The sequence below is a fragment of the Chelonoidis abingdonii genome, chromosome 2 (assembly GCF_003597395.2).
Source record: "Chelonoidis abingdonii isolate Lonesome George chromosome 2, CheloAbing_2.0, whole genome shotgun sequence".
Lineage (NCBI taxonomy): Eukaryota > Metazoa > Chordata > Testudines > Testudinidae > Chelonoidis > Chelonoidis abingdonii.
The window spans coordinates 3,637,846-3,652,400 of NC_133770.1; the positions used below are offsets into that span (position 1 = coordinate 3,637,846).

General features: G+C 50.1%; 2 protein-coding genes across 2 annotated transcripts in view; one reads left to right on the forward strand and one right to left on the reverse strand.

Annotated features, from left to right (window-relative positions):
* The window catches only part of LOC116828393 (uncharacterized), a 666,188-nt gene that overhangs the window by 473,999 nt on the left and 177,634 nt on the right, over nucleotides 1-14,555 (forward strand). The window lies entirely within an intron of this gene.
* Nucleotides 11,593-14,555, reverse strand: part of LOC116828413 (uncharacterized) — a 28,562-nt gene continuing 25,599 nt past the window's right edge. The window contains 3 exon segments of the mRNA XM_075061927.1: nucleotides 11,593-13,027; nucleotides 13,359-13,472; nucleotides 14,311-14,415. Coding sequence (XP_074918028.1) covers nucleotides 12,003-13,027; nucleotides 13,359-13,472; nucleotides 14,311-14,415 — 1,244 coding nt within the window. The 3' untranslated portion in view covers nucleotides 11,593-12,002.

The following is a 14,555-nucleotide window of genomic DNA, read 5'->3' on the forward strand; positions in this document are numbered from 1 at the left end:
AGGATGGATCACCCAATAATTGTCCTGGTGAGTTAATTCCCCCTGAAGCACTGGCACTGGCTGCTGTCACAAGACAGGATACTGGGCTAGATGGCCCATTGGGCTGACCCGTTTGTGGCCGTTCTGATCTTAAACTAGTCCCCAAGTCAGAGGTAAGAAACTTGTGTCCCTAGTGCGTTGAAAAGTGATTGGAGGCAGCAATGAGCTCCAGATTTCTATGCAGCCCTGGCCATGCAGCCTCTGCAGAGTCAGAGACCAGCACAGGGTGGGTTCCCCCATCGTGCTGCTTTTCATGTGTCACTAAGTTCCTACTGTTTTGATGCGCTAGAGACCCAGCCCAGGGATTAGACAATTAGAAACGGCTGAGTTCTGACCCTGGCTCTGACCATGCTGCCTGGGGCACATCACTTAACCACTCTGTACCTCCACTCCCTCCTCTGTGAAATGGGGTGAGGGTATTAACATTAATGTTTGCCGTGCTTGGCTCAGTGCTCTGGGGGCACAGGGAGGGCCAATGCCACTGAAATCCACAGAGGTGCCTCAGTTTCTGTCCATAGATCATTTGGCCCTGAATTGCTGTGGTTTCAGGAAATGGAGGGACTCTTCAGTGACATTAACCATGGGGGTCAGTGTTTCAAAACATGGCATTTTTTGAATACCAGCGAGTCCACCCTGCGTTTAGAGGCAGAAAATGCAAAATATTCATTATTATGAGTCATTAATACTAGTAACAATAAATAGACACAGTGATGTTTGTTACCTGGCTGTTTGAGGGGTGCACGGTCGGACTATTGCTTTACTGCTTCATTGCCAACATTTCTGTGAGCACAGATTCCTTTCTAGGGCCGACTTTAACGCCTCCCCTGGCAGGCGGCTGAAGTGAGGTGATGGAGCCTTTAGGACAGACACGCTGTTTACTTGCTTTCCTAAGTTTAAGGCAGACACTTGGGGCCAGCATTTCAGTTATGCCAATATAAATCTGCAGTGACTCCTCCTAAGTCATCAGGCAGAACCTGAGGTCAGACATGCTGCTCGGTCCTTTATAAGCATGTAACAATTGGGCGCATTTCCTTCTTGTGGTATGGGAGTGCGTGTGTCAGTCCAGTCTGGAATCTCTTGGGCTCTGTTTTTGAGTGTGATAATGGCCCCAAATGTCTGGTGGTAATTATCTAGTAGCCCGAACGCTCTTTGGCAGCCACACTAGTTTACCTTAAAGCAGGACCCCTTGATCCTCCCTCAAAACTGAGACGTGAACAGGACTGCAAATGCACCTGCTGCATCCCAGAATTCAAAGCCATAGCCAGTTTGCATAATAGAAAATTGCTTTATCCCAGCCCCCTGCCTTTCCAATAGCTGTTTAATCTCCTTCTCATCCTAACACCCTCTTAAGCCCCTCCACTACAACGGAATTGTGTGGCAGCCATTTTGCATTGTCACACCAGCCGTGAACATAGGACATTACAGCAAGCGTGTGAACATTCAAAATGGCTGCTGGGGCCTGCTTCTTTAATTTGGGTTTCTTGGCCATTCGCAGCCCAAGCTCTGTTTGTAGAGAGAGGATCTTCTTGCTGCTTACAAAGCCATGGGACAGCTGTGGGGAGTGGGGAAGGGTCATAGCTTTTGATCTCTGGGTTTAAAACTGGATGTAAATAAATATACGAACTCAAGTCAGGAATAAGGATGATCTGGTATTTGTGTATTGGGGGGGTACTTCTGTTTTTAAAGGATTATGTGTTGAGAAATGTTTTGAATTGTATTTTAAATATTTCTGTGTATATGTAACCTCACCTAATTTCTGATATTTAATTTCAGTGAATAATCAAATGGTTGTTTCTATCTTGGTCATTGATGTTAATGAATTTCATTGCAAATATAGCCTGGAGATGAAATTGACCAGCTGCTGCTTTAAAAGTGACTTTTTCCTCCCAGTGCCTCTGCCTGGGTTTCTTTCTAATGCTCCAGTGGAGTATAAGTAATGCAAAAACCATAAGTAATCATGTGTGAATGTCAGGCCAGGGATCATTACGATTTCTTTTGTATGTGTGATAAAGGCAAGTGCTTTAAATAAAAACCAAACCAAACCCAACACCCATTCTATTTTTGTCAAACTATCAGTAGGACCCTCTTGTTCTTTTGTGTTAGCTGTTTGGGATAGAAATTGAATGTTTAAAAGGTGCGGTGTGCTTGCATTTTATTTACAGATGGAGTTATTTGCAGATATATGAATGAATAAATGAAACTTTGTTTGTTTTAAAAGCACAATGTGTAATTCACCTGTGGAACTCATTAGCCCAAGATATCACAGAGGCTAAGAATCAAAACAGAGCTGTATATTAGCAAACATCCACAGTTAGCTAAAGGCAGTGTTTTTTTACGTGAGTGATAAAATATTGCACTTCAGGGCATAACCCAACTATTAGGGGTTTAGGACAAATTTTCCTCCATAGTATGGGCCCCTTTTTCGATCCTTATCCATTATAGGGTTTCTCTCACTCTTCACCAAAGTATCTGGCACTGAGGGGGACATGCAAGTGGACGGACCAGTGGACTGAGCAGGTATGGCGATTCCTGTGTTGACTGTCTGGGAGAAAAACTCTGAGGTTAATGGTTATACTAAAGCCTCTGGCCAGAGCTTGAAAGCTGAACGGTTCCCCTCTGCCCCATGAGGCTTCCTTGTCTGTTTTCTGTCAGTGAACCCATCATCTGCTGGAATAAAGAGTGACAAGACTCACTCTATATTTTCCACGTTCCATATGTAATAGATGGGAGTTCGGGAAGTTCAAAGACTGAGCCAAATTGTCAGGGGTTTTGAGCCCCACAACTCACACTGGCCCTGCTGGGATCTAGGCCCCATGAAATGTGTTGGGCTTTGGATTTGGAGCATTAATAATTATGGGCCACAGGTTTTGCTTGCCTAACACGAACCACCTGGAGCCCGATTGCCAGCATGGCTGAGGGCTTGCTGCATTTCCCACACTTGGGACAGTTGTAGACTCTCCTGTATCCATTCCCCTGGGTTCTTCAAGACCTGGTTTCCTACCAACCCTTTTCCCACTCGCCGTCTGAGGAATGGGCCTCTCTCGAGCACGGATTCGTTGGTGAATTTGCAGAAGTGGTTTCAGTCTGAACCAGGGGCAGCGCTGTGTATTTTGCAGCCCCAAGCACAGCAATCAGGTGGCTTTCGGCGGCGCACCTGCGGGTGATCTGCCAGTCCCATGCCTTCAGCATACCCACTGCCAAATTACCGCCAAAGCCGCAGGACCGGTGGACCTCCCGAATGCAAGCCGCTGAAGGCAGCCTGACTGCCACCCTCATGGCAACCGGCACGCCGCCCCCCCGTGACTTGTCACCCCAGGCAAGCGCTTGCTGCACTGCTGCCAGGAGCTCCCCCGGTCTGAACCTTTTGCCACATTTCCCTGCATTTATAAGGCGTGACCATTGTGTGGCTTCCCCTTTCACATTGTACGGCCTTTGGATCCATTTCTCTTGCCGGGTTTCTCTGACAACTTTTTTGATTTCTTGTGACTCTCGCAGGCTTTCTGCCCCTGAGAATTTCCCATAATGGTTTCACTGGCTCTCTCTGAGGCCATTTTGAGTAGGTCTCATTGTTCAGCACATTCCCTGTGGTGGCTCTTTATTTATTTGGTGAACCTCTCACCTGCTGCAATAAAAAGAGGGTCAAGACATCATTATAGGAGGCATTATAGGTAATCCTGGAATCATAGAGCCGGAGGGCTGGAAGGGACCTCAAGCAGTCACCTAGTCCAGCCCCCGGTGCTGAGGCAGGGCCAGTCCATCTGTGACGGGTTCTTAAAAACCTCCACCACTGGGGATTCCACAACCTCCCTTGGACCTTTTCTGGTTCCTCGTTATCCTTATAGCTGGAAAGTTTTTCCTAATATCGAACCTAAATCTCCCTTGCAGCAGATTAAGCCGACTGCTTCCTGTCCTGCCTTCAGGAGACCTGGAGAACAATTGCTCGCTGTCCTCTGTAGAACAGCCGTGAGCATATTTAAAGGCTGTTACCAGGTCCCCCTCAGTGTTCTTTTCTGAAGACTAAATATATCCAGGTTTTTTAACCTTCCCTCATAGGTCGGGTTTTCTAAGCCTTTGATTGTTTTTGTTGTGCTCCTCTGGACTCTCTCCAATAAACGGTGGCACCCAAAGCATCACAGTTCTCCAGCTGGGGTCTCACCAGTGCTGAAGACAGCAGGACACTGACCTCCTGTGTCTTACCTCTGACACTCCTGCTAATATACCCCAGAATGATATTAGACTAACCCCCATCACGCCTAGTCCCCCTTGACTCCCCCTATACCCCAGACCCCACTGGCTCTCCCAACACTTCCCGCTGTCCCTCATTTTCCCCTGGCTGTCCTTGTTCCTGAGGCTCCTGCTTCCCCCATGCATGGAGGAGGGCAATAAGGCAAAGGAGAAATGGGTGGGGATGGGGAGCAAGAGAAGGAGGGGAGAACGAAGGTGGAGATGCATAAAGAAACAAACCCCCATGTCCTGGCCTGCTTCAGGGAAGGAGGAAGGGGAATTAGACCAGTGACTTGTTGTGCTTTTGGGTCTCAATTAATAGACATAGAGATAAAGAGTGAAAGCGAGGGAGCGATTTCACCCACTTCAGCTGAAGGAGGCGCCACTGATTCCCAGCATTCAGAGCTGGTTGAGTCTTAGCAATCTGGCGTGTTTGGTTTGGATGGGGGCCGTCACAGGTTTAATCCGCTGCTCTCTGAATTCTCTTGGTGTAAGTGGACACTGCCGGCAGCTAACAGGCTTCTGACAATGCAGCTGCTTCAGCTAGACCTGCTCCTGGAGCCAAAGAAAACCTGGAGCCCCGGCCACCCCTCCATCCCTTGTTGAAGTGGGAATGGTTACAACATGTGGGGGGGTCAGTGGCTCTGAACTAGATAAGGTGACCACTGCTGGTGCTTGCGCCGATAACTCTTGAAGATGACACTCCTCCCATACTTTGTACATGTGGTTTCCCCGGCATGAGATCTCTGGTGCATAGAAAGATAAAGCTGGGAACTGTAGCGGTTACCACACACCAGACATCTATAGGCTTCCTTTTTGTAGAGAAGTCTCTGGTGTGACAGGATTTAAACTTTTCCCACATTCAGAGCCTGTGTGTAGTGGCTGCCCTTGGGGACAATTTGGGTGAGATTACGGGTTTTGTTGGAATGTGAACATTTGCCCACACTCAGCACACTGGAAGGGCTATGCCCCCAGCGAATTCTCTGCTGTGCCTTCAGGTATTACTTGGAGCTAAAGGTTTTCCCACACTCATTCCATTGGCTCTCCCGTGTGGGACGTATAGTGCAGTTGAAGGTAACACTTACAAAGGTGTTCCCACAGACCAGGCATTTATGCACAGTCTCCTGCAGGTGACTTTTCTCGTGCATGGCAAGATCACTCTTCAATGAAGTACACTATATCCACTGGATCATGTCCTCAAAGAATCCTACTAGATTGGTGAGGTATGATTTCCCTTTACAAAAGCCATGTTGACTCTTCCCTAACAAATTGTGTTTGTGTGTCAGATAATTCTGTTTACTATAGTTTCAATCAATTTACCAGGTACTGAAGTTAGGCTTACTGGCCTGTAATTCCCAAAATCACCTCTGGAGACTTTTTTTTTTTTAAATCAGTATTACATTAACTACCCTTCAGTCATCTGGTACAGAATCCGATTTAAGTGATAGGTTACATATTACAGCTAATAGTTCTGCAATTTCATATCTGAGTTCCTTCAGAACTCATCTTAATACCATCTGGTTGATAAATGCAAAGTAACGCACATTGGAAAACATAATCCCAACTATACATACAAAATGATGGGGTCTAAATTAGCTGTTACCACTCAAGAAAGAGATCTTGAAATCATGATCATGATCCAATGTCATGGATAGTTCTTTGAAAACTTCTGTCCAATGTGCAGTAGCAGTCAAAAAAGCTAACAGACTGTTAGGAATCATTAGGAAAGGGATAGATAATAAAACAAAAAATATCATATTGCCTCTATATAAATCCATAGTATGCTCACACTTTGAATACTGCATGCAGTTCTGGTTGCCTCATCTCAAAAAAGATATATTAGAACTTGAAAAAGTACAGAGAACAACAACAAAAATGATTAGGGGTATGGAACAGCTTCCACATGAGGAGAGATTAAAAAGACTGGAACTGTTTATCTTAGAAAAGAGACAACTAAGGGGGGATATGATAAAGATCTATAAAATCATGACTGGTGTGGAGACAGTGAATAAGGAAGTGTTGTTCATCCCTTCGCATAACACAAGAACTAGGGGCCTCCCAGTGAAATGAACAGGCAGCAGGTTTTAAACAAACAAAAGGAAGTACTTCTTCACACAACATCCGGTCAACCTGTGGAACTCATTGCCATGTGATGTTGTGAAGGCTAAAACTATAACTGGATTCAAAACAGAAATAAATACGTTCCTGGGAGGACAGATCCATCAATGGCTGTTAGCCCAGATGGTCAGAGACACAACCCCAAGCTCTAGCTGTTCCTAAGCCTCTGACTGCCAGAAGCTGGAAGTAGATGACAGGATGGATCACTTGATAAATGGATTGTTCTGGTCATTCCCTCTGAAGCATCTAGCACCGGCTACGGTCAGAAACAGGACACTGGGCTAGATGGACCATTGGTCTGACCTAGTCTGGCTGTTCTTATGTACTTACATAGATAAATTACTGCTTACCTAGTAAGATCAATGTTTCATAGATCTCCCTTGTCACCTCTTGGTATAGCTCCTCCCATTCTTCTAAAATCCCCCACCCCTCCTGGGAGAAATAGACTGTGAAATCCTCAGAAGCCAGAAGTGGAAGATGGGGACATCACTTGATAACTGAGTCATCACTCATGGCCTTGAGTGGTTGATTGGAGGGAAGGCTTCGAGCCGGGCCACCTGCTTCGAGCCAGCAGCCTTATAAAAAGGCAGCCAGTTGCGAACCGAGTGAGCAGTGAACAGAGGACAGGCTAACAGAGGGAGTTTGCCTGCAGGGAGTTAGTACAGAGTGTTTCTGCCTTTCAGGCTCCTGGGAGCAGTACATACAACAGCTGAGGAGCCTCTTAGAAGGAAGACATGGATAGTGAGCGATCAGCTGTTGTGAGCTGGTCAGAATGTGTCATGTTTGTCTTTCTCCCAGAGGATAGACACGACTTAATCAGGAGCGGCGCCAGGGTTTTTGGTGCCCTAGGTGGGGGTCCTTCCGCAACCCCAGTTGTTGGCGGCAATTCTGCGGCGGGGGGTCCTTCTGTGCTCTCGGTCTTTGGGGCACTTCAGCTGCGGGTCCCGGAGCGAGTGAAGGACCACTGCAGAATTGGCGCCGAAGACCCGGAACGGGGAAGGACCCCCCGCCACCAAATTGCCACCAAGGATGGCAAAATGCCACCCCCCCAAATCCTGGTGCCGGTCGCCTAAATGGAATCGCCAGCCCTGGACTTAATCTGTACGAAGTGCAAGCTGGTTTGCATATTGGAAGAGAAGGTTAGAGGACTAGAGAACCAAGTATCAACCCTACGTTTCATCAGAGAAAATGAAGATTTTCTGGATAGAAGCCAGCGTTTGGTTCTGGAATTAAAACATGCTGAAGAATTCCGGAGTGCAGAGCAGAGCAGGGAAGAAAACTGGCAACAAGTGACCTCCAGAAGAAGACAGAGGAGAACTCATGTATCCCCAACGCAGATAGAGGTAAGAAACCGTTTTCAGGCTCTGCACAGGAACTACAGCAGAGAATGATTTGGAAGAGCCCTCTGAGGGAAGGTATCAGAAGGAGACCCCACTGGCCAGAAGGCATGGGATGTATTATCCTAGGGTTGGGGGGTCCATGACCACCACCCACAAGAGGAGGAGGGAACTCCTCCTAAGGGGGACGGAGTCATCCATCTGTCAACCAAACTGGGAGATTCGAGAAGTGTGCTGCTTGCCTGGAGCGAGAATCCAGGATGTGACGGAGTGTTTGCTGAGACTGATCAAGACCTCGGACTGGTACCTCTTCCTACTTCTCCATGTGGACACCAATGATACTGCAGACTGTGTTGCTCTGGGAAGAAGGATAAAGGAGTTTGAGGTGCAAGTTGTGTTTTCGTCCATCCTTCCTGTTGAAGGAAAAGGCCCAGGTAGGGACCATCGAATTGTGGAGGTGAATGCATGGTTATGCAGGTGGTGTCGGAGAGAGGGCTTTGGATTCTTTGACCATGGGATGTTGTTCTGGGAAGAAGGATTGCTAGGAAGAGATGGGATCCACCTAACGAAGAGAGGGAAGAGCATCTTCACAGGCAGGCTGGCTAACCTAGTGAGGAGGGCTTTAAACTAGGTTCGCTGGGGGATGGTGACCTTAACCCATAGGTAAGTGGGGGAGTGAGACACTGGGAGGAAACATAAGAAGGAGGGTACAAGACGGGAAGCCTCTTGATTTATACTGAGAAAGCAGGGCAATCGGCTAGTTATCTTGGGTGCATGTACACGAATGCAAGAAGCCTGGGAAACAAGCAGGAAGAACTGGAGGTCCTGGCACAGTCAAGGAACTTTGACATGATTGGAATAACAGAAACTTGGTGTGGCAGTTCACATGACTGGAGCACTTTCATGGACGGGTATAAACTGTTCAGGAAGACAGGCAGGGGAGGAAAGGTGGAGGAGTTGCACTGTATGTAAGAGAGTGGAATGAGTGCTCAGAGTTTCAGTATGAAACTGGAGAAAAGCCTGTTGAGTCTTTGGGTTACATTTAGCGGCAAGAGCAACAAGGGTGATTTGTGGTGGGCGTGTGCTATGGACCACTGGATCAGAAGGATGAGGTAGACGAGGCTTTCTTCGGACAACTAACTGAAGTTTCCAGATCACAAGCCCTGATACTAATGGGGGACTTCAATCACCCTGACATCATCGTGGGAGAGCAATACAGCAGTGCACAGACAATCCGGGAAGGATTTGGAGAGTGTTGAGGACAACTTCGTGGTACAAGTGCTGGAGGAACCAACTAGGAGCCCTGCTCCTATTGACCTGCTACTCACAAACAGGGAAGAATTGGGTAGGGGATGTAGAAGTGGGTGGCAACCTAGGCAGCAGTGACCACGAGATGGTTGAGTTCAGGATCCTCACAAAAGGAAGAAATAACAAAATACGGACCCTGGACCTTCAAATAAGCAGACCTTGCTTCCCTCAGGAACTGATGAGAGATCCCTGGGAAAATAACATGGAGGAAACGGGCCCAAGGGGAGGGAAGCTGGCTTTTTTTTTATAAATTTTAAAAGAAAGGCTATATTGAAGGCACAGGACCAAAACCATCTTGATAGTGCAGAAAGAATAGCAATTGGCAGACCAGCTTGGATTAACAATGAAATCTTCAGTGAGCTTAAACTCAAAAAGGAAGCTTAAAAGAAGTGGAAAATTGGACAGATGACTAGGGAGGAGTATAAAAATATTGCTCAAGCATGCAGGGGTGTAATCAGGATGGCCAAGGCACAAGAGGTGGAGTTGCAGCTAGCAAGGGATGTGAAGAGTAACAAGAAGGGTTTCTACAGGTATGTTAACAGGAAGAAGGTCAGCGAAAGTGTGGGACCCTTACTGAATGGGGGAGGCAACCTAGTGACAGATGATGTGGAAAAAGCTGAAGTACTCAATGCTTTTTTTGCCTGTCTTCACAGACAAGGTCAGCTCCCAGACTGCTGCAACATAATGCGGGGAGGAGGTGAGCAGCCCTCAGCGGTGAAAGAACTGGTTAAGGACTATTTAGAAAAGCTGGACATGCACAAGTCCATGGGTCCAGATCTAATGCATTCAAGGCAGTTGGCTGATGTGATTGCAGAGCCCTTGGCCATTATCTCTGAAAACCCGTGGCGAGAGGGGGAGGTCCCAGACAATTGGAAAAAGGCAGATATAGGGCCTATGTTTTAAAAAAAGGAAGAAAGAGAACCTGGGGAACTACAGACCAGTCAGCCTCACTTCAGGCTCCAGCAAAATCATAGAGCAGGTCCTCAAGGAATCAATTTTGAAGCACTTGGAGGAGAGGAAGGTAATCAGGATTCACCAAGAGCAAGTCATGCCTGACCAACTTGGTTGCCTTCTATGATGAGATAAATGGCTCTGTGGATATGGGGAAAATGACGGATGTGATATATCTTGACTTTAGCAAAGCTTTTGATATGGTCTCCACAGTGTTCTTGCCAGTAAGTTAAAGAAGTGTGGGCTGGATGATTGGACTATAAGGTGGATAGAAGGCTGGCTATATTGTCGGGCTCAATCAGTAGTGATCAACGGCTCGATGTCTAGTTGGCAGCGGGTATCAATTATATGGATAATGGGATTAATTGCACCTTCAACAAGTTCGCAGATGACACTAAGGTGGAGGGAGAGGTAGATACGCTGAAGGGTAGAGATAGGATACAGAGGGACCTAGACAAATTGGAGGATTGGGCCAAAAGAGTGTGCCGGGGTGGGGGGAACCCGATGCCCCGTAGCTATGGTAGCAAACCCCCCAGCATAGGTGCAACTATGAAATGCTTCTGGCAGCAGAGCTCGTGCGCAGTATTGCTGTCGCCACGTCGGTCCGAGGATATTAGAGAGAAGCTGGGTGAGGTCAGATCTTTCGTTGGACCATCTTCTGTTGGGGAGAGAGACAAGCTTTCAACCGTGACGAGCTCTGCGCAGGCTCGAAGTGTGTCTCTCTTCCCAGCAGAGCTTGGTCCAGTGAAAGATACGACCTCCCCGGCCTTGCCCTGGCCTAGCGAACAGCGTTCAGGGACATGGGGTACCTGCTGGTAGAAAAAATCTGTCTGTTGGCACACCCTGTGTCTCCACTAGGGGGCACTGCCGGCCTAGCTATACCAGGTATTTCTAGCGCTGCAGGCCCCAATTCTCCTTGTCCTGGGTCTGCGCATGGGAGGGACACCAGAGAGGACTGCTAGCTGGGTCCCTTTTTTCCATTTCTCCGCCTCCCCTGCCTCCAGGACAGCCCCTTGCCACAGACTATTGCACGACTACCACTGCAGGCCAACCTTGCGGCACCCTCTGCAGGGAAAATTCCCTGGCACGAACAGCAGCAGGGCAGCCCATGGCGGTTCACCACCAGGAAGAACATCTCTCTGTGGCCTCGCAGACCACAGCCTTAGCATTGCCCACTGTAGTGGGACTGTTAGTGTGGACAAGGTGGCAGTGGTCCCTGGGTCACAGAGTTAGGCCTGGCTGCATTTGGGCAACGTGCGCCCATGCAGCTACCCCCGTGCAAACCCCTAACGCAGAAGGGCTGCAGCCATTCAAAACGGGGGGCTTTCTCCAGCCGTTCACTAGCGCTGCACCAGGGCAGCGTCCCCGCAGGAGGGGGCTGTGGTTCTCCTGAGCACGGCAACCTTTGCACGCACATGCAGGGCGCTCCCAGGCGCCCAAGGGCCAGAGAGACACATGAGCTGCAAATTCAGCTGGCTGCACCATCCCAGCAGCTCCACTGCAGGGTTATGTTTTCAAGCAGATGCTGGCTCCCCAGAGCTGACAGCCCTGCTGTGAGAACAGGAGAGAGCTGCCTGAATTGCCTTTGGGTTGGGGAGGAAAAAAAAAGGCCCAGTCCGGCAGAATTCAGCCAAACTTTATTTTCCATGGTGTAAGAGAACAGAGGGGAATGGGAGCAAGGCTGGCTACCTACATCCCCAGGAGATCTGAAAGCAGCTGGAGAGGTTCAGAGCAGCAGGAGCTGCAGAGGAGAAGGCTGTGATGCCCGTAGCTGAGACACTGCTCCAGGTGGCAGAGATGAGTTCTACATGAGCAGAGAAATGTGCCCAACTCACGTTCAGAGGGGGTTTTAACCAAAAGAATTTTCCTGCTACAGAAAAGCACTGTGGACTAGTGGTTAAAGCACAGGGCTGGGCTTCAGGAGACCTAAGTTCAATTCCTGCCACTGTGTCCTTTCACTTTTCCTGCCCCACGCTTGGGGAGAGCCAGGCTCCCCAAACATTGCACAAGGGCTGAATATTATCATCAGCTCCCAGACCCGCCCTTGGCTCCCCTCTCACACAAAGGTTTCTGCTTTCTGAGCCCGGATCCTGGATGCAGGCCACAGGGCAGCCCTGGCTCAGCATCGTGAGTTCTCTGATGGTCTTTGAGGGACTCCTTGTAGCGGAAGCTCCTCCCGCACTCCCCGCACTGGTAGGGCCGCTCCCCAGTGTGGACGCGCTGGTGCTTCAGCAGGTTCTGCTTGCGGATGAAGCTCCTCCCGCAGGCGGCTCACTGGAAGGGCCGCTCGCCGGTGTGGACGCGCTGGTGGTACTGCAGGTGTTCCTTGCGGATGTAACATTTCCCGCACTCGTGGCACTGGAAGGGCCGCTCGCCGGTGTGCAGCCGCTGGTGGTTCTGGAGGTGTTCCTTGCGGCTGTAGGTCTTGGTGCACTGGGTGCAGGCATAGGGTCGCTCGCCGGTGTGGATGCGGGCGTGGTAGGTGAGCCGGGAGCGGTGGAGGAAGCTCTGCCCACACTGGCTGCACTGGTATGGCTTGGCCTTGCCGTGGGTTCTCAGATGGATAATGAGGTTCTGCTGCTGTTTGAAGCTCTGGCCGCCTTCGCTGCAGGCATGGAGCCTCTGCTCACTGGGCTTGGGCTGGTGGGCAGCCAGGTTCGTGGGCTGGGGGAAGCTCCTTTCACACTGGACTGGCTCATCTGCCAGTGAGTGGGCCTGGGATTTCACAGCACTCAAGGCATGAGGCCACTCCCTCACCTGCGCGGCGTGAGGGGCAGCCACGTCTCGGCTCTCGCAGGGAACTCTGGCCTGCCCAGGGCCTGATCCTGCCCCCGCAGAGGGCAAGGGAGGCTCTGACCCTGGGAGCAGGACTGGCTGCTCAGGAGAATTACTGAGCGCAGCTCCACACTGATCCTCCACCCTGTGGGCATCCTGGGGACCTCTCTGCTCGGGACTCCAGAAAACCCGCCTTCCTGACGCCATCTGGTGCCGCTCGCGGTAGGGGTGATGCTCCTCAAGACACTGCACCTCCGCTTTGGTCATGATCCCACCTGAAACATAAATAGAGAATCCAGCCACCTTTGTGCCAGGAGAATGACCCCCGCTTGGCTCCAGCTGAGATCAGGTCCCCACTGTGCCCGGCATGGTTCAAAAACATCCTAAGAGACATCCCTGCTCTGCAGAGCTCCAGTCCCTCGCTGCTAAGGGCCACCTGAGAATCCACCTACACAGACAGAATCTGAACTGACCAGTGTGGGCTGGGGAGAAAGGTCAGATCATTATCCTGAGTCCCAGCCCAGTGCTGCCTTCTCTCATTAGCTGGAGTTCGTGAAGCCCGTTAGGAGCTATAGGCCAAAAGGCCACATTCAAACTATCGCTCACCAGTGCTCAGAGCCACCGATGTTTCTCTTTCCTCGGAGTCCTGTTGGCTCCCCCCACAGGCCTCTTCCCCTTGTTCTGTCCGGGCCACAGCTCCAGCTGGGGAAACGAGAGATTCTGTTGGTGGGAGAGAGAACAACATTACAAAGTGTCCCGCGGAGATCTGAAAAGCAGTTCCCGAAACAGGGCTCGGCCCAGCGGCGTTCTCTCTGGAGGGGGCGGGGGGGGGGGGGCTAAACAGACACACCTGGGGATTGGAGCCAAAGGAAACCAGGGGACCTTGAGACCTGTCGGAAGGTAAAAAATGGCAGGTTTAGCAGCTGTGAATGGTGGGAAGCCATGAGTGATGGTCCATTATGGGGAGGGCTTGTGGCAAGCACTAGCACCTTGTGGATGCTGCTGCAGTACAGTGATCAGGAAGCTGCTATGGGAAGCAATGAGACTCTGGAGCAATTCTGTAGCAAATGCCATTTCTACCTCTGGCTCTGCCAGGACTCGAGGGGCGGTGGTTGAGCGGCTACGGTGCTCCACTGCAAGCCTGAAGGGCGTGGGCTTGGCCTTGCTCAGGCCACCTCGCCCTGGTTGGCTTCGGGCAGTCACAGGCGGCTGTGTGTGATGCTGACCACAGAGGGCTGGCTATGAAGTTGACATGCCTTAACTGCCTCAGCCCGATGAGCTGTTGGCCTGGGGGGACACTGACTTCACCTGTGGCCCCAAGCACCTCCCAGCTTTTCATGTGTTTATCCTCACACAGAGGCAGCTGTTCGCCTCATTATGCAGATGGGGAACCGCGGCACAGCGTGAGTCACGCAGGCAGGGAGTGAACTCTGATCTCCGGAGTTATAGGCAAGCACGCTGACCACTGCACCGGCCTTCCTCATTACATAAGAGCTTATGAGGATTTGGTTAGGTCTGTTTTTCTTTCCAGCTCCAGCTGCAATAGGTGATTACTGACCTGTCCTGAGTCCCGTAGGGATCACGCTCTCTGCTAAGCCCCCCGGGTCCCGGACACACGGCTCTTCCGTCCAGGACAGAAGGTACGGTTTGGAAATAGCACCATCTGGAAAAGGATATCAGAGGCGGTTACATTTCACCATGTCACTAGCTCCCTGCCACTTTACGAGGCCTTGGAACCAAGCGCCTGTCATTGTCAGAGGCCAAAGGACTCTACTGAGGAGAGAGAATGACTGAGGGCAGTGA